Consider the following 18,752-nt stretch of genomic DNA (forward strand, 5'->3'; position numbering starts at 1 on the left):
TGGTAACAACGGTTGAGTTGCCAAACTTACAGTTCCCTTACAGTTCCCACGTTGCGAGTGCTTACGAACTATTTTGGCGATATTTATTGTGCACACAATGTTAGCATTGGTACGTTTCGTCTTTGATTCTCTGTCGATTTTTGTATTGTTTTTTTACCTTCGCGTCAATTGTCAATGAATGTTTTAACGTCAGCCATCTTAACGACAATTGCTAGCTTCCATCAGCTGGCAGCGTGGTAGTCCATATTGGCAACATGGCACTGTAGTTCATAGCTCGGCGGCTTAACTGTCATGTCCCATCTTTAAAAAAAAAAACAAGTATAATTCCATTAATTAATTTCTTTATAGAGCACGTAGTCATAGAAATTTCTTCAAATCCCCTGTCATAACATTTTTTTTCATAGTCTTTGTTTTTATGTATAGTTGGCAGCCATCGTTGTCATATGACAGAGGTGAGGGGCGTGGTGTGCTATTTCTCGTTGTCGTCATGATTCTTAGGCTACAGAAATGTGGAGGATATTTTTCATGAGTAAGCGTGTGTGAGTTGATGGTGAGTAGATATTTTCCAATAGTTACGTGTCTTGCCAATACCTTTATGTGAACAGATAATCTAACAGATAAATTTCGAAGGCATAAATGTTGAATGTTCAGGTTATGTTCGCAGAATTCACGTGAAGGTTACTATAATAAAAACAACATGAATAGGTTGACGACACAGGCATTAGAAATGCCGGGTAGTGTTGCCAACCTCGACGCGATGAATTACAATATTAAGTGCGAGTTCTGATCACATTATGCACATAAAGAATAATCAACGTCGATTTTTATATAGTTCGCATCAGGGTCTCAGGCAGGCCGCCCAGCGAAATGGCGTGACGTGTGATGTTCTTTATTGGTATGCTAATTTAACACTAGGTTACTAATCATTCGTCACACAGGCCACTGGGTTGGCAGAATTGCTAATTTGAGGTATTTCCGGTTACGCGAGAGACATACATTGCCATTTTTAGTTCTTTCATGAGTTTGCAACTCTTCGTGAAAAGAATGTCGCTGTAGTCATTGTTGAAAATGACTGACAGGGTGCGAATTAAGATTTCTCATGAGGAAGGGATAGAATCTTAAATAGAAAATACCACACATAAAATTATTATTATCCTCATTCGATACGGCTCAACGATACGTTGCTTGTCTTGTATCTTGATGATGATAATAATAATAATAATAATAATAATAATAATATCCATGAGCATGTTTAAGATAATTCCTAAGTTATTTATTGTTGTCAGGTTGCTGGTGATAATACATAAATATTATAAAATATACTTACTTACTGACTTTTAAAGGAACGCGGAAGTTCATTGCCGCCCTCACATAAGCCCGCCATCGGTCCCTATCCTGAGCAAGATTAATCCAGTCTCTATCATCATATCCTATCTCCCTCAAATCTATTTTAATATTATCTTCCCATCTACGTCTCGGCCTCCCCAAAGGTCTTTTTCCCTCCGGCCTCCCAACTAACACTCTATATGTATTTCTGGATAAAGTATACTCGTATTAAAACAATTACATTTGTGAGGGGGGATAGAAGTTATTCCTGGCAGGGATTTTACTATAAATTTATGAGAGGGGGATAACTTTCCAACAGGAGGAGAAATCTCCTCATCTCCCGCCGTTAATTCGCACCCTGATTGACTGAAGATAATGCGACGACGTCAGACAAATGACTGTGTTAGTAATAGTAACTAATAACCAGTGCTGTCGTGGCAATAGTTTTATTGAACATACGCTTAATTTCTCTCAAAATGTAGGCTATTTTGTTCTTCTCTCTCTATTCCACTGACCGCCATATTTTAGTAGGTTATTTAACGACAATGTATCAACTACTAGATTATTTAGCGTCGATGGAATTGGTAATGGCGGGATGAGGCCGACAATTCGCCGTAGATTATCTGACATTTGACTTCGGTTAGGGGAAACCTTGGAAAAAACAACCCGGAAATCGAACCCACGTCCTAAAGTAGCTCCGGATCAATAGGCAAGTAAGCTCCTCTACCGACTGAGCTACGCGGCGACCCGACCGCCATTTAATGGATGCTTTTATGTTAAGGAGAAAGTAAAAAATTGTTTTGATTTAGCCCACCTTTTAATACAATAATTGTGAAACGAGCTTAATTTAAATAAGTTCTCATCAAGCTTTCATAATGAAAATTGAAGATTATATCTGCAACATTTCGGTGTTTTATTATTAGGTTATTTTACGACGCTTTATCAACAGCTTAGGTTATTTAGCGTCTGAGTGAGATGAAGGTGACAATGCCGGTGAAATGAGTCCGGGGTCCAGCACCGAAAGTTACCCAGCATTTGCTCATGTTGGGTTGAGGGAAAACCCCGGAAAAACCTCAACCAGGTAACTTGCCCCGACCGGGAATCGAACCCGGGCCCCCTGGTTTCGCGGCGAGACGTGCTAACCGTTACTCCACCGGTGTGGACTTTCGGTGTTTTTCAACCATTCTTTTACATATGATTCTGGAATTCAGCGCTGTGGAGGTGGTCCATTTATGTTTATGGAAATTACAGAATATATTAAGAACAAGCAAGATATGATCTAAGATCAGTTCAGATCTCTATGTACAAAATTTAGGCATCCATACGCCGTATGATTCCGTATGGGCAGAATTTTTTTCTTCCCCATACGATTCATTAAAAAAACTGTAAGTTCCCTATTGAACAGGATCATAAATTCATAAACAATTTGAGTATTTGTGCCACATTTTTACGTAGAAGAAACCCAATTCTTTTGTAGTCATTGCTGAAGAGGCATTGTTAAAAAAAAAGGGATGCTTTGTATGAGAGGAGGGATTGTAAGAGAGGCAAGCGTGTTAAAATGATCAATCATAAGGCTTCAATTAACATGCTCTTGTTCTAGTAAATATCACTTTAATTACTGCAGTATTTCTGTTCATGTGAAGTGAGTGGTCTGCCAACAGGGTTAAGTGAATACACGTGACGATTTCAACGTGTTCAAAGATTTGAACAGCCTATTTATAGGTATCAAGAGGCGCCGAATTTTGTTTCCCATATGGGACAAGTACTCTAAAAATATTTTGTCATATACAGGGTGTAATGAAAATAGTCGGCCAAATTTTAGGTATGAATTCCTCATATGTATAGTCCGGATCAGCTTACTTAATACCCCAAGGGTGAAACCTAACCATTTTTCCACTGTTACTAAATATGCTAGTGGATTATAGTGATTTTCTAGCTCTCAGGTTGAATTTTCTTTTACCAACTTCGTTTCGAATTTCGGATACTGACAAATACTACAACTGGCAGTTATTTTCTAACTGTTATGTTGACAGCAATGATTTCGGTTTACAGTAAAGCAAACTGATGAAAATGGAAGTAAGTAAATACATTTTTAGGTTAGGTTCATGATTCGTCAAAGCAATAAATTTCATGTTGCCTGGCAAAATAAATTGTAATATAATATGCAAGAAGTCCAGGAGGAAAATATGCTATATCATAAATTATTGAACCATTTAGGAAACACCTCGCAACATAGAGATGAGATGAGGTAAATAAGCTAGACATTGTTATAGTTAACACTACATTATTATTATTATTATTATTATTATTATTATTATTATTATTATTATTATTATTATTATTATTTCACTACGTAGCATTGTGATTTTACCCTCTTTGATGATATCTGGTATTAGTTGGCAACACTGAAGAGAAGGCCAAATTAGACTTTTAGGAACTGCTCTTACGTGATCCTCACTATAGAGAAGAAAAAAGGTTACATGAACATGAGTCGGGGAATGTCTGGTTGCCGCGTTATAGGGGTTACAAGGAGGATCATTGTACACTACAGAAATTACGTACCGGTATTAATGTTTCAGTCTGTGTACATTTATTTATAACGCTAAAGAAGGATAACAGAATATAAATGATAACTTGAATATTATTTGTATCGCTAACGAACGATAACAGAATAAAATGTTAACTTGAACACGACTCGAACTTATAACATTCAAATCATTAAATTAGTTCTCCACCGCTACTCTACGAGACGCAGATATCGAATAACTATATAGTTCCGAAACTGCTTCTACAAGTGCATTGCATCGTGTAACATCACCGTGATCCGAAGTGGACTTAGAAAACATTCGCTTATGGCACCAACACAGAATGGCGATATTTGATTTTAAAGCGACGAGGAAGTTCACTGGCACACGAAAAGGAAGGCATCGTGAGGTAGAGGTTTTGAAATTCATACAGGAAAGGAGGAAAAATGACCTCATTGTTACTAGTGACACAATTAGAAGTACCGGTAAAGCTAATGATGTGTCTACAGCTTGTGGTATATCAAGGCAAGTGTAGACAGGTAGATGGGTAAAGTGAAATTAAATTTTGCATCAGATTTGCAACTGCGCATTACATTCGACAGTAAACATTTTTTTTTATTTCAAGCCTTTACAAATTGAGATGCGCATTATATTCGAGTAAATACGGTAATACAAATTGAGGTGCGCATTATATTCGGGTAAATACCGTAATGTTAACTGATCATTGCAATTTTATGCTGGCTACAACACTGTAATTAAATCACATACACATTCCATGCACTGATTTCGTATGTTGTAAATGTTGTTAGTTCTTGGAACTCATAAGTTCATCACCTGTGCTGGTAATCATGCGACACACGGTTTATGTCTGCCATATTCGTCTGTGTTGAAGATGCGGATGCAGTCAGCCGAACTTTGGACCTACTGGCGCGTACAGGAGACTACTGTCGCCAACAACGAGATTATATTTGACAGAAACAACCTGAAGGCTTCGCCAACACAGTCTGGTAAGTTATAGTAATTTTTGCTTTCATCTTATGTAGTTGGAATGGCATAAACTGAGGATGGCGATACAAGTATTTGCCTCAAGCAAGGGACACAGCGAAGATAGAGAAGGGCACGGAGGGTTTTGTAAGCGTAGGGGAGAGTCGGGTAGTATCGGACATCGGGTAATATCGGACAGTGAGTTTCTTTCATCTACCACACGATGATAGTACCTGATTGACATGGTTACGTTTCTGTGATGTCGCATAGAGAAACGTAACCATGTCATTCAGGTACTACCATATGGTGGTACATGAAAGAAACGCACTGTCCGATATTACCCGATGTCCGATACTACCCGACTCTCCCCTAATGTTAGTTTGTAAGGGCGCTACTTTTTAGAAGAAAAGCAACAAATAAAAGGGACAATTTAATTTTACGGATTTTTTAAAGGAAACATGATACATTAAAATTTTGAAAATTCAAAAGTCAATGAATTATAACATTTGAGAAACCAAAGACTAAGTATATGATTATGTCTCGTGACCAGAATATTGTACGAAATGGAACTATAAAAACTGGAGATTTATCCTTCGAAGAGGTGGAAAAATTCAAATATCTTGGAGCAACAGTAACAAATATAAACGACAGTCGGGAAGAAATTAAACGCAGAATAAATATGGGAAATGCCTGTTATTATTCGGTTGAGAAGCTTTTGTCATCTAGTCTGCTGTCAAAAAATCTGAAAGTTAGAACTTATAAAACAGTTATATTACCGGTTGTTCTTTATGGTTGTGAAACTTGGACTCTTACTTTGAGAGAGGAACATAGGTTAAGGGTGTTTGAGAATAAGATTCTTAGGAAAATATTTGGGGCTAAAAGGGATGAAGTTACAGGAGAATGGAGAAAGTTACACAACACAGAACTGCACGCATTGTATTCTTCACCTGACATAATTAGGAACATTAAATCCAGGCGTTTGAGAATGGGAAGGGCATGTAGCACGTATGGGCGAATCCAGAAATGCATATAAAGTGTTAGTTGGGAGGCCGGCGGGAAAAAGACCTTTGGGGAGGCCGAGACGTAAATGGGAAGATAATAAAATGGATTTGAGGGAGATGGGATATGATGATAAAGACTGGATTAATCTTGCTTAGAATAGGGATCAATGGCGGGCTTATGTGAGGGCGGCAATGAACCTCCGGGTTCCTTAAAAGCCAGTAAGTAAGTATTTGAGGAATCAAAGTATGTTTCTAACGGTTAAACCTACTCAAAAATACCCGTTTTTCAATTTTCCGGCATTTGTTTTTACGTTTACGACACCAGCTTCATAGGTAAATTTACCGAGTCTAACCAAAGACGACGATTCTACCAATTTGTGGTACGATACTTTCGAATGCGTTTCGCACTTAAAATTTTATTTTATTTATTTATTTTTTTTTAATTTTGTCCGTTTTTGAAAACATGTTTTATTTTGTCACGTGAACAAGATAAATATTGAATTGATCTGTAACAATTCTGAGGTGGTGTCGTCGAGGAAGTTGCTGGAATGGTTGCCAATTGGACAGAAATTTATTCACGCAAGAATCAACATAACATATGTACTGCTTTTCAATTAAACTAACTTAGGCTCAGTTGTATGATCCCAGAATAAATCTTGGAGTAGTCTAACTATAGAACAAATGAAAGTGTTGTATCACAGTCTAGTGTATACAGTCACGAAGCTCAACACGTAGTATATATGCATCCATAGACAGTTGCTAATCACTAGGATCGCTAATATCGTCTCACTACAGACAATGCGAAATAGTACCGGCACAGTCTATTGTTCTTAACACCCTCACAACTCAAGCTTTGTAACTGTATATACTAGACTGTGGTTGTATGACGTTCGTTTATTCCAAGGTTATCTCTTCCATAGTTATCAGAATTGGAACAGAGGTTGGCAATACTTTAAATGGTATTTTGTTTATAAAGTACATTCAGAACACCAGTAATTATTGTTGTTATGAAGTGATTTTGAATTTTGTTGCGACTGAATAAATTTTCTTTATGTCTTCTTTGCTTAAAATAACCTTTGTGTTATGTAAAATAGGTGGCTGTGACTTTATTTTTGACGTCACAAACGTTTTTGTACCCTATAGGCCTTACGGTGACCATTGAATTAATTTAATATAATTGCCATTTTCGTTTATGAAAAGCACAAGATTTTTTTGTTATGTATTGTTTTTATTATGTTGTTTAATTTGGTAAGTTTATTTACACACGCTTTAACATATAGTCGACCTGGTTGGCGAGTTGGTATAGCGCTGGCCTTCTATGCCCAAGGTTGGAGTTCGATTCGGGGCCTGGTTGATGGCATTTAAGTGTGTTTAAATGCGACAAGCTGATGTCAGTAGATTTACTGGCATGTAAAAGAACTCCTGCGGGACAAAATTCCGGTACATCCGGCGACGCTGTTAAAACCTCTGCAGTTGCGAGCGTCGTTAAATAAAACATAACATTAACATCTATGGTTATATCGCTTGTTTAGGATTTTTGGGTACGTATATCAGAGGCCGTTTATGATTGTTGAGTTTCTGTTTCTATTGTCATATGTTATAGATGGCTTTTGTTCATGGAACTGATACTTTGCTGCGGTATATGACGTTGGAAGTTTTGTTGTGCAGTGAATATTTGAATTTTAAGGAACGTACATTTGTATAGGCCTATTTGTATCCCGTATGAAAATTGCAACCATATTACCATAGTCTAGTACTCGTACATACAGTCACGAAGCTTGAGGTGAGTTTTTGCATCTGTCGGATACAGCGTTCCAAGTGGCTAGCGATTGGGAGTGGTAGGAAAAATAGACTGTGCGATATTTCGCATTGTTGTGAAGAGAAGGAAAATTTGTGTAAACTGTGAAATGTTCCTTATTGGTTGTAATAAATGTTAATGGCTAAAATACAATAACTGAAATAATAATATGGGACAAGGAGGAGACGTTTGTAGTGCTATAAATTGTAAGAAAAAGAGGCCAGAGTTATCCTTCTTTCGAAAGATCCAGCAAGGTGAGTTTATAAAACATACTATATACAGGGTGGTACACGAAATGTCATACCATTTATTTTACACATAACACGTACTGATTTGTATTAAGGCTTTACAAAATTATACAGAATTAATAATTAGGATTTGGAATTTTATCTCTAATGCAGAACATGTCCCATGTGACCGCCATTTTGCATCACAACCTCTTGCAAACGAACCCTTACATTCGTCACCAATTTTCGACACAAGTCTTCAGATAGCGCACGGCACAACTCCACTAGAAGGGCTCTGAGCTGCACCACATTTTCTGGCCTCTTTTGGTACGCTTTCTCTTTTTTGGAATCCCCATAAAAAGAAATCGCACGGATTAATGTCCGGGCTACGAGGCGGCCACACTTTACCGCAGCCATGGCGTTCAGGAAACCGATGTGACATCACACGAAGATCAAACATCTCGTGCAGGTAATCCAGAACGGTGTTTGCAGTGTGTGGACGGGCTCCATCCTGCTTGAACCACTGTTTCCATAGGGAGATTTTTTGCCATGAGATGGGCGATAAAAATTCTTTCCAGCATGGTTTTGTATCGCACTTGGTTGACAGTTTCATCGAAGAAAAATTAGACTGATGATTCCGAGGTTCGAAATTGCGGCCCGTACAGAAACTATTGCCCCAAACATTTCTTTTTCATGCAGCATGCGAGGAGGTTCCCTCGCCCAGAATCGAACGTTTTGATTATTCACAACACCGTTCACATGAAAGTAGGCCTCGTCTGTAGGACGCATTTTTTCCAACACAGAACCGTTGGTTTCAAACTGTTGGGACAATCTGTAAATTGTCTGCTTGCTAGGAATCCATCTTGTATTAAAGTGAGTACGAAAATGTCTCTGATTCCTCACAACACTCTTTGTTTCGGCGAAAACCAGAACAACTTTCACCTTGTGTTCAACAGTCAATCGCCCATTGTCCGCCATTTCACAAATTGATGTTTGTGCTCGTAGCTATGGTTACATTCGAATTGTGATGCTACCTATCGGATTTTCCATGAATTTCGGCATCCACTAGCGCAGTTAGAAACATCGAAACTACAATATTAAAATTTTAATGTGATAATTAAATGGTATGATATTTCGTATGCCACCCTGTAGCCTATTTCATGAAAATAATAAATAAACTTTTTTTTTTTTCGTTGTTGGTAACTCTACAGCATCTATTAGATACTTTATGGTTGTGCTAACAGATGGAGTTACTTGTCAACAATGTGACGCTGAAACGTGTGTTCAAGTTACTGCCCAGCGACAGTCCTGATGTATTTTATATTTTGATGATTGGTTAATTAATATTAACCCGGCACACTCACAATCACACTCACATTCATACAAATTTCCAGACTCTAGACTTCTTCAAGAAAAATTCACCGAGAGCCGAGCCCGGGACCTCCAGAATTGTAAGCCAGCATGCTGACCAACAGACCACGGAGGCAGTCAAATAAACCTTGTGTATTTAATATTTCAATAATGGAAGAATGGTGTCAATTTTTCCAAAAAAAAAAAAACACGATAACGAAAGTATAATACATTTTGTCGTCTGCTAGGGATGGGAGTCTCTGATGAGGCGGTAGTAGCGATCCTAGTGGCTAGCAACTGAAGTTAAACTGTCAATAGATGCATATTCCCTATGTATTGAGGTTCATGACTGTATGTACTAGACTGTGATATTACTTTAATCCAATATGGCTGACGTATTGGTTACAAATAGGCTCGTGATCATTTTTATTTTTTCATTGATTCATTAAAATTATTTATTTATTTATTCAGGAATGGTTAAGGCCCTCAGGCCTCATTATTTTTAGCGCCTTATTTATGTTGGTTGTAATTTACAAGAATTGACGGTTTCCATCTCTTTTGACCTACAGATCTCTAATACGAAACGAATTCTGTTATCAACAGTTTTATCTCTAGTTTTGATTTTCGCTAAAATAAACAAGTGCGTTCCATTTGAAAACATCACAATTTGTGTTTAAATTGATATTTTCTGAATTAACTGGATTGTGTTTCTTTGTAAGTTTTCCAAATTTTGTTTCGTTTCGAAAATATTTGAGGTCGCAACGTTAGATGAAACACTCTGTATAGAGTGAAATACAAACACTACAGATGTAGGAATAACAACTGATTCACTTTCACAGGTTCGCCATCATGGACTCTTTCCAGAGAAGGAAAGGGGCCGTCAACATGTCAGGACCATACTTCGAAGTTAAAATGTTGGCGTTCTTCTTTCTCCAAGGTCTCAGCACATGCCAGAACTTCCGCATTGCTACCAATATGGATTCCTGCGGAGCACTGGATGACGTAATCTTTCAGTACAAGGAGAATGGTGTGTGGAAGACCAGCTTCATACAGCTTAAACACAAAGAAAACATAGAGCAGGCGCTTAAATCCTTTTGGGCATCAAGGTCAACCTCTGACTTGATCAAATACCTTCAATCATGCCACGTCATCATGCAACAGTTCTCCGCAGACAACAACGAACATCCCGTGTTCGGCGGCAACTTCGAGAATTGCACTTTCATGCTGTACACTAATGGAGTCTTCAAAACCAAGCGGAATAAGAACCACGGACACTTCCTCAAGGACGACATTCACAACTCTGGAGGAAACAACGGCTTTGCTTTCAGTTTCAGTAAGGACAATGGAGAGGACAAGTTTATATTTTCACTCTTGAAGAAATTTGAGGAATGTAAGGAATTATTGGATGGCATTCATCACAGAAATGGAGAAAACGATGTACTTGACGCTGGGCTGTTGCAGGAAATAAGAGACTTGTGGGCTTCTTCTGAGAGAGACGAGCTCAAAGACTTGTTGGAGAAACTTGTGAAAAAACCCACGAAGCAGACTCTCGAAAACGTGGTAAGAAAATTAGATTACGTCTCTTATTTTGATACATTCCTAAACAAGTTTCAAATTCTCGATGGACAAGCCAACGCTAACGCATTGGATGACGTAATTAAGAGACAAATATGCAAGATCTGTGCCACCGATTGTCACGAGACAAACACAATATACGAAGAACTCATCAAACACATCAAAACATGGTGGGAAAGTGGCAACACGTTCATTACAGAGGAAGCAGAATTCTGGCGAAATATGATGCAGTCGAGAGTTGATCGAGTGACTCAGCTCTCAGCAGACAAGATTCAACAATTGGACGATCTTAATGTCAGCTTTCGAGATTTAGATTCAGAGCTTATTCCATTATGTGACTCTTTGGTCAATGTTGTGGCAGACAGAGGTTCCACTTTGTTGAGCTGTGCCAAACTTCGCCAAATTTTGAATGCAAGTGAGAACACAAAATATATGTTTATTGATTTAGAGGTTATGAATTACAAAAAGCAAGAGGTGCTATCTCTTTGGCCTAGTCGATGGTGTGACATTTTGGTGGTGGACTGTGGAAAAAGTGATAAAGGTGTTGAAGTGTTACGGGATATGGATCTGGACCACAAATACAAACTTGTTTTAGTGACGACAAATGCCATTTCTGGCGTAAAATGCGTATTTGACTCCTGTGGGTACGTGAAGCTGGATGATACAGCACAAAGTGTGCTTCTTGAGAGAAATATTATGTTTCAGAATTACAAAGTTAAACTTGAGCATGTGACTCAGAATAATGTTGAAGTTCTGAAGTTCGTAACTGCTGACTTTGTTTTGCAATTGTTACAGGGAAGCCAGCTTCCAGAAATAGGAAATGTTCTAGACAGCCTCTCTGGCCATTACATTGAAAGGAAAGTCTATCCCTACCTATTGCCCAGTTCAATATGGTCCTTACAAGGAAGAATAATACTATTATCAGCAGATCCTGGAGCAGGGAAGAGTACTTTCCTGAAAAGGATAGCTCTTCAAAGCAAGAATACAAAGCCCAGCTTTTTGGTAATCAGAATAAACTTGAGTAGAAATTCTGGATTGCTTCGGAAACTCGCCCAAACTGACTGCAGTCTTGAACGCGTGTTAGAATTTGTGTGGCTAGCTGCAGGGAATCATCGAGAACCTAACTTCGAGAAGTCAGTTTTTAGACACGCCATACTGACGTCTGGCAAGTGTGTTATTCTGTTCGACGCATTTGATGAAATAAACCCAACTTACACAGAAGTGGTTTTACAAATGATTAGGACAATAGCTCAAACGGAAGTTGAAAAGCTGTGTGTGGCATTTCGTCCAATAGTGAAAGATATGTTGAAAGAGTATTTTCTTGGTGCTACTTTGATCACATTAATACCATTATCACGTCCAGAAAAGATTGATCTTCTCCGAGCTCTCTGGAAGGACTGTAAAAGCCAAAATCATTTAGACAAAATTATGTCAATGCTGTCACAAGAAGAGTTACAAAGTATCAGAAACAACGGTTATGATGAGCGTTTTGATGGGCATGTTGATCAGAAACTGGAACGTTTCACACGTAATATTATACAAACTGTATCAAATAAATTGGATGAATCATTCTCAACAACTCCCCTGCATCTGGTCCTATTGGCAGTTGTTTTCGAATCTTACCTTGTTGTTTCTATTAAAGATGGTCAACTCTATGAGCCAGTTGAAGTCGACATTATCAAGTTATACGATAAATTCGTTGAAGTGAAGCTCAATATATATTGCAGCGAGAAGAAGGGTGAAGACGAGAATTCGCCACCAGCTGTTACGGATGACAACGAGATACTGAGAAAATGGTTTATGGATAACCATAAAATGGCTGGTGTTGTGGCATTCTTGCCACCAAATCTCCTGGCGGGGCTGCAAGATAAAGAATTAGAATCCGAAACTGACACATTTTTGAAGAGGATACAGGATGGAAAGGAAAAACGAGGTGTGGTGTTACGAGTGATTGGAGGAAGACCCTATTTTTTGCACAGGACTTTCGAGGAATATTTCGCTGCTATGTGGTTTTCGGAAAATTATCACAAGAATAGGGATGTTCTGCAACTCGTGTATTTCTTTGAAACTAACAGAGTTTTTCGAGAAATGTTTGACAGGATACTGAGTAGAAATTGCCCGTTGATTCAACAAATTATGAATAAAAGTATTGGGGGTATTCTTCCCATTGTATCAACTAACATAAATGAAATGGATGCTGGTGGCAGAAGTGTTTTACATATCGCTGCCATCTACGAAACATATTCATTTGCATGTGTTTCACCTCTACCTCAGTGCACCCTTGTGGACATCCTTGCATACAATGACACTTCCGTCAATCAAGAAGACCGTGTTTTCAAATTAACGCCAATTGAGTACGCATATTTCATTGGAAATAATGTAGTTCTGAATGAATTGCTACGCATCTCAGATATTGATCAAAATGAGACTGTTCTGGTCATCTATGAAAATTCAGATCGCGTTAATGATTCCATTTTTTCAAACCCAGGTGAAATATCGCTGTTGCGTGCCGTTGAATTCGGGAACTATGATCTGGCTTCCTTACTCATCAAGTTGGGTAAAGACACTGATTTCATGGCTAAATATGGAAATGACCCACTTCGCATGGCTGTCGAGAATAGTTACTTTCCAATGGTGAAAATGCTAATGGAGGAGAGTCGTACTAACATGAATGTTTGTGACTGTAATGATGTCAGTGTCATCAAACTGGCTAAAGAAAAATCTCCACATGCATACAAAACTAAACTTCCAACAATGCCGTTGTATTATGCATCAGTGAAGAAATGTATAATGTATTATTCTGATAATAATCGAATTGAACTTCCCTTTCGTAATTGGCAATTACTTCAATCCTATTACAGTCCATCATTTTCGTGCCTTAAGTTTCGTCGAGGTGCCGCATACTCATATCATTCTATGTACAGATATTTATTTGTGGAAAATTTTAAGAGAATGAGTGCCAAATTTATATCAGATGCTCTTTCTTCCTCTTCTACCACTCCTACTACCAGTTACTCCTATTGCTGCAACCACCACCTGTGACACTAGTATAAAAGCTATTATTAAGGGGAGAGGATGGTATTGTTTGGTGAAAAATGTGTAAATTGAAAAAAAAAAAAAAAAAAGATTTTCTTTAAAATACTCTGCGATATGTGTGTGGATATTTTGTGGATATTTGTGCCATTATCAGATGTTGAGACGCCATTGTTAAACTTCCTGCGTTATGGATTTTTAAATCACTCGCCCACTTTTATTGTTGTTTCTGGTAAATTGAATTTTCAAAAAAAAAAAAAAAAAAAAAAAAAAAAACTTTAAAATACTCTTTGATATGTGTGGAATGCATTGCATAACATTTCGTGGGTATTTGTGCCCTTATCGGATGTTGAGACGCCATTTTTAAATTTCCTGCGCTATGGATTTTTAAATCACTCGCCCCTTTTTATCGGTTTAAGATAACTTCATTTTTCTGCTACATTGCCAGACAAAAACGGATATAATTTCTGAACTATTAAAGATACTAGCATGAAATTTAGAACACACATCCTTTAGACTATTAGGAAACTTTTCTCTCTAACAGAATTTTGTTAATTGATTTCATTTTAAAACTACGTCCGTTTGTTTGCAAGAAAGGAATTCAGAAAAGTGTTGTTAAATTTTAATTGTTTATTTTACAAACGTAGGGACTAATATCAAAATTCTGTTACAGACAGTTTGTAGAGCATGCTTTTGCAACTACATTGCAAAAACTGGATGAATCTACCTTTAAAAATGGTTTAGATATATCGGTTTCAGTAAAATCCTGCATTGGGTATATTTTTTTCAAATCTGGACCCCCAAATAATTTTTTTTTTTTCAAAATATTTATTTTTGGTTGAGTTGCTACAGCTATGAGCTCTCTATATACAAATTTTAATATTTTACACCAAATAGGAAAAAAGTTAAAAAAAAATACCATCCTCTCCCCTTAAGTATGTTGGTCATTAGTAAGAATCAGTGGCGGATCCAGGATTCCCTAAAGGGAGGGGCTAATTATTTTTTAAAAAGTGTACGCTCACCCCTAGAAAATGATTTGCTGATGTACTTATGTAAGGCAGAGATAAAACTGTTGGGCTTAATTTCATTAAAATAAAATAACTAGTAAACTTAAACGTAACTGTTGTCATATTGCCTCAAGGAGGGGACTAAAGCCCTCCTTAGTCCCTCCCTGGATCCACCTATGGTAACAATCTATCACATTTCACAAAGATTTCCGAACCATGTACTTGTAGCTAGTGCCATGCTTTCATGGGTTCAAGCTTATGTAAAATTATAAAGCAATTAAAGCACATTTACTAAAAATGTTTGTAGTTCATTTTCTTCATTAGAATTTGTACCAAAATGCCAGAAAAAAATTAAATGTTGTGAATGTACAGGATATTTCTCAGGTTTGTTGTTGTTTAGTCAGCTGTCCGAAGACAGGTTTAAACCTAATAAGTAACACCAACAAAGCATCACACATGAGGCAACTAAGTCAGAAGATAATGAGGTAGGGTGGCCAGTTCCTTTCCCCCTCATTGTATACATCGCTGACTAGTTACATATTACACTTCAGATGCATACAAACAATTGTTCTTCCTTTGACATATCATCAAGTGAGATGTAATGCCTGATAATAGATGTACAGTCTTAGAAAAAAGTTTTGTTGCACAGATATTTTAAAAGTCCCAGAAAGAGGCAGTGTAGGGGAGAGTTGGCTAAAACAAGATGGTGCGGCAAAACAGGATACCGCATTTATTTCGTAGGAAAATGCTGCCACCTCTCAAATGGGATATGTATTTCCTTCCTGTACAAAAGCTCTTCACTGGGAAGCCATTACTTGGTGAGAATTCCCTGGTGTGTGTTGTGTGAATCAGAATTTAGAAAACGCCATGTTTCCTAAAATATTTCCTTCATTTTAAGGTGTTCATAACAAGGCATTTAACTTCAACAGCCAATAGATTAGTGTTTGAAATAATTCTATAGTTATTAGTCTTCAATTGTAGTTTAGTTAAGTCCGATATCTTTCTTCATAATTATCGGTGCTTTATATTTTAAATTTCAATGTGTGGTCTGACAAAACGAGATACCACACGGTGGAATATGGGAGAGAGTAAGGCAGTCGATGATGCAGCATTGAGAAGCCTGTATTAGATAGAGTTAATGGTGGCCATTTTGAGCACTTTTTGTAGTAGTTTGAAGTTTTTGTCTAAGAAAAAATTATTGTAGTTGTAAATTAAACTTTATTTCTTCGTCTGTTTGTTTTTACAGTGGCGCCAACTCTTGGAAAACATTAGGTGGGCTGAAACTCTTGATTTATAGGTCTAAGTTCACGAAAAAATCTCATAAATAAGTTACTTAAGTTAAGAGAAACAACAAATTTATGAGCCTACTATTCCGTATTTTCTAGAAAAATATCAGATGGAAGGCACCTGGGAAGTACATGGTTTAATGATCGGAGCGAGGGGCACCATCCCACGATCAACTGTAAACACTATCAAAACATTTGGCATCCATGACATCATTCCAAACATAATTACTTCAACCATTAAAGGGTCTGTGGCGATTCTGAAAAATCACTTATACGGAATATCATAATCCCCCCCTCTTTTTATCCGTTAGTGTGTGATTGTTACAATATATGTACAAATTTATTATTTCTTAATTTAAGCTCCTAGTTCACATTTCAATTTAACTCATCTATTTTACTGTAATCATTATTCTTATATGTGTGTTATTCTGTGTTTTTGGCAACCCAGGATGCCTGGGCAGACTATTTCTTGGAAATAAATTATACATGATATAAATTTTCATAATATTGATGTGACTATGAACAGTAGGCCTATATAGGCTAAAGAGTGATTTATATAGAAGTAACACATTTCTTTCTTTATTTCAAAACGAATGATGCTAGCCACAATTTGTTATAGGGCTACCTCAAATGTAGAGTATTTTGGAAGATTGCTAACCTCTATAGCAAATGTTGAAAATTATTTATTCGGCTGGAAATTCACTTAGTGGACAGTTTTTAACGTCAAATTTTTTAATTAATATGTAAAGTGCCCAATGGGCACAAATACACTGCGAGAGATCCTCTAAAGTGTACATATCTTTATGTCTCTCATACAGAGGTGTGAAAATTATTAGAATAATCTTAATTTTAAAGGTTTTTTAATAGTTCCTTCACAAATATTCATTGAATTAATGAATATTGGTATATAATATTACTATACTGATGTAGGATATATTTACTACTAACAATGCCGGAAAGCATTGTTGTACATTGGTATTTTTTCTTATTTTACAATTGTTATGGGAATTCAGAAATTATTATATTATGTTGGTGGAATTGGAAACATCAAAAATTAATTAAGAAATGCTTTAAACAAATTGTTCTTTGCGTTTACATTTTTGTGAAGGTTCAAATGAACGTATACATCTGTTTTGTGCATATAATTTTTTATGTTTCCAATTCCGCCAACGTAATATAATAATTTCTGAATTCCCATAACAATTGTAAAATAAGAAAAATACCAATGTACAACAATGCTTTCCGGCATTGTTAGTAGTAAATATATCCTACATCAGTATAGTAATATATACCAATATTCATCAATTCAATTAATATTTGTGAAGGAACTATTAAAAAACCTTTAAAATTAAGATTATTCTAATAATTTTCACACCTCTGTATGTTGCCCACACTGCACACGTTAAGTGTCCTTGCTGTAGGCTGTTATGGATTTGGTAGTTTCTTTAACGTCAAATTAAGCAGGAGTTTTGATTCCTTGTCACGAGATGCACAGATGTTTATTCTTTATTGCTTATTGTTGGCAGCTGTTTTCGACATCAAGATTCAAGAGAGACAAAGTATATTTTACCAGCTTTAGTATAAACATATTCATCGCTATTGCTTAATTTTTTTTTAATTTTAGTAGGTTATTTTACGACACTTTATCAACAGCTTAGGTTATTTAGCGTCTGAATGAGATGGTGATAATTCCGGTGAAATGAGTCCGGGTCCAACACCGAAAGTTACCCAGCATTTGCTCATATTGGGTTGAGGGAAAATCCTGGAAAAAACCTCAACCAGGTAACTTGTCCCGACCGGGAATAGAACCCGGGCCACCTGGTTTCGCGGCCAGACGCGCTAACCGTTATTCCACAGGTGTGGACTGCTATTGCTTAATGTTTTCTTATTATATTTACATATCATTTCCAAACCTGAGCATACCATTTCATTCCTTAAAACATTACTCAATCTCAATGCAAGCGTGATATCGGCTTATGGAATTCTGCCACACTCTTTCAAATATTCCTGGCGTGTTTTTAATCACATCACAGGCGACTACAATCCTAGCAACTAATTTCATGACCATGCTTACTGAGTTGGTATAAACAAGTGATTTAAGACATCCACTTAAGAAATAATCGAGTGGTTTCATGTTGGAATAGGGCCTCCCCTTCCAATCCAGCTACCAGGGAATGTATGATCCAGATGGCTGTGGACTTTTATACTGAAGTAAGGCGGTACTCCGTCATGCTGCAGCCACATCCTCTCACGGACAGCAAAGGTACGTTCTCCAATAACTCAGAAAAACTCTTGTGTGCAAACAGCAAGTACATGAGTACATGTGGCAGTTCAGATGGGCAGGTGAGATATGGCCCAATGACTGTAGTCTACAATGCCGACCTAGATATTTACAGTGAAATTGACTTGATCGCCTTAATCTGGATTCCACAGACCAAAGTTTCCGATCTCAATATGTTCAGTAGTGTATTCTCTATTTTCTCTTTAATTTTCACATGCTTTTACTGAATCACCCTGTATAATTTCTATTTTTCACCATCAGTTTCGTACTGTGGTTGAACTTGTACTGATCTGCTCTTGTTGCTATGTCTATCATCCCATCACAAGAAGTAAGGAATTTTGTCATCCATGAGCCTCCAT

The 18,752-nt window shown here is 37.2% G+C and overlaps 1 protein-coding gene across 1 annotated transcript; it reads left to right on the forward strand.

Moving 5' to 3' along the window:
* Positions 1–434: 434 nt before the first annotated feature.
* LOC138713873 (uncharacterized) lies at positions 435–16,631 on the forward strand. The gene is made up of 3 exons (XM_069846347.1): positions 435–550; positions 4,744–4,858; positions 10,051–16,631. The coding sequence occupies exon 3, from the start codon at positions 10,061–10,063 to the stop codon at positions 13,826–13,828; it is 3,768 nt and encodes a 1,255-aa protein (XP_069702448.1). The 5' UTR covers positions 435–550; positions 4,744–4,858; positions 10,051–10,060; the 3' UTR covers positions 13,829–16,631.
* The last annotated feature ends 2,121 nt before the right edge of the window (positions 16,632–18,752 follow it).

Source organism: Periplaneta americana, chromosome 14, assembly GCF_040183065.1.
Source record: "Periplaneta americana isolate PAMFEO1 chromosome 14, P.americana_PAMFEO1_priV1, whole genome shotgun sequence".
Lineage (NCBI taxonomy): Eukaryota > Metazoa > Arthropoda > Insecta > Blattodea > Blattidae > Periplaneta > Periplaneta americana.